At 34.5% G+C, this 1,190-nt stretch overlaps 2 protein-coding genes across 2 annotated transcripts in view; both read right to left on the bottom strand.

Annotated features, from left to right (window-relative positions):
* The window catches only part of LOC101591665 (UDP-glucuronosyltransferase 2B31-like), a 210,242-nt gene that overhangs the window by 172,916 nt on the left and 36,136 nt on the right, over positions 1-1,190 (bottom strand). The gene's annotated exons all lie outside the window — the stretch shown is intronic.
* The window catches only part of LOC101592314 (UDP-glucuronosyltransferase 2B17-like), an 8,213-nt gene continuing 7,639 nt past the window's right edge, over positions 617-1,190 (bottom strand). Inside the window, exon 4 of the mRNA XM_023708724.1 lies at positions 617-840. Within this exon, the coding sequence (XP_023564492.1) occupies positions 617-840 (224 nt within the window). The remainder of the gene's footprint in view (positions 841-1,190) is intronic.

The raw sequence follows: 1,190 nt of genomic DNA, 5'->3' as shown, positions 1-1,190 counted from the left end.
CAGAACCAGGAATTGAACTCAGATCCTTGCGTTTGCCAGTCAAGCGCTTATCCTACTGAGCCATCTCCCCAGCCCCTGATATTACTTTTTTGAATGAAGAGATAAATCTGAGAAACCTTACAAAATTCATGTTTCCTGCTTCATTGCTTCATTCGAGTTTCCTTCTCATCCCTCTGTTTCTATGCTCAGTGATTCATCTCTTTCCATTTCCTGGCTATTTCAAATGTTTGCTTGGTTAGTTGTTTTATGCTTCTTGTCTTTTTGAAAAAGAGTTTTACTATGCAGTGCATGCTGGCCTTGAATTCAATTTCTAGCTCAGGCTGGTCCTAAACTCATAACAGTCCTCCTGCCTCAGCCTCCTAGTGCATGGATTAGAGGTGTGTTTCACTAAACCCAAATTTATTTCAAAACTTTGAAGTTTGCTTAAACCCTGCAAAAAGTTTTCAATAAAAACAATGAAATAAATTTATTGCAATAATGTCAGTTATCAAGGATGGCTTTATCATTAAACTAACTTGTATTTCTCTATGTTCTTCTCAGACTCATTAGTATTTCCTTGGGCTTCGTGTAAGAAGTTATCAATACATACTACAAAGACTTTTTGAAAAGTGTGTACTCACGTAGCATTCTGAATGACTGTCTTCAGTGCATTGAGCACAACTTTATTTGTTATTGATTTGAATTCCAGTTTAACAGCTACTCCTTTAGCTTCCATTTGAGCAATGTTATCATGCTGCTCTGCAAACAAAGGAATGCCCACCATAGGGATTCCCTGGCAGATTGCCTCATAAACACCACTGGCTCCACCATGAGTTATAAAAGCTCTGGTTTTTGGATGACCTAAGATTAGGTGAATGGAAGAATTATAATAAGTTATAAACATTTAGATATTCAATGAAAAATCTACAAAATGAGTCACTAAATGAGGAGACTTTTATTTATTTATTTATTTATTCATTTATTTATTTATTTAATGAGGAGACTTTTATAGATAAAGATTTTGTACCTAGGAAACTGCAACAATGTTTCATTCATACCTTATAACAAGAACAACCTAATCCACTAGAAAAGAAAGTCAATGCTACCTGGTTAATATGGTGTATATCTTGAACAACTGATACATGATCAATAGGAAAAAATCCACATAATGTGATAAAATAATCCAAGTGCAATAGAAGATTTATGTGTGT

This window comes from Octodon degus, unplaced genomic scaffold (genome assembly GCF_000260255.1).
Source record: "Octodon degus isolate 3935 unplaced genomic scaffold, OctDeg1.0 scaffold00499, whole genome shotgun sequence".
NCBI lineage: Eukaryota > Metazoa > Chordata > Mammalia > Rodentia > Octodontidae > Octodon > Octodon degus.
This window is presented reverse-complemented; position numbering and strand designations above follow the sequence as displayed.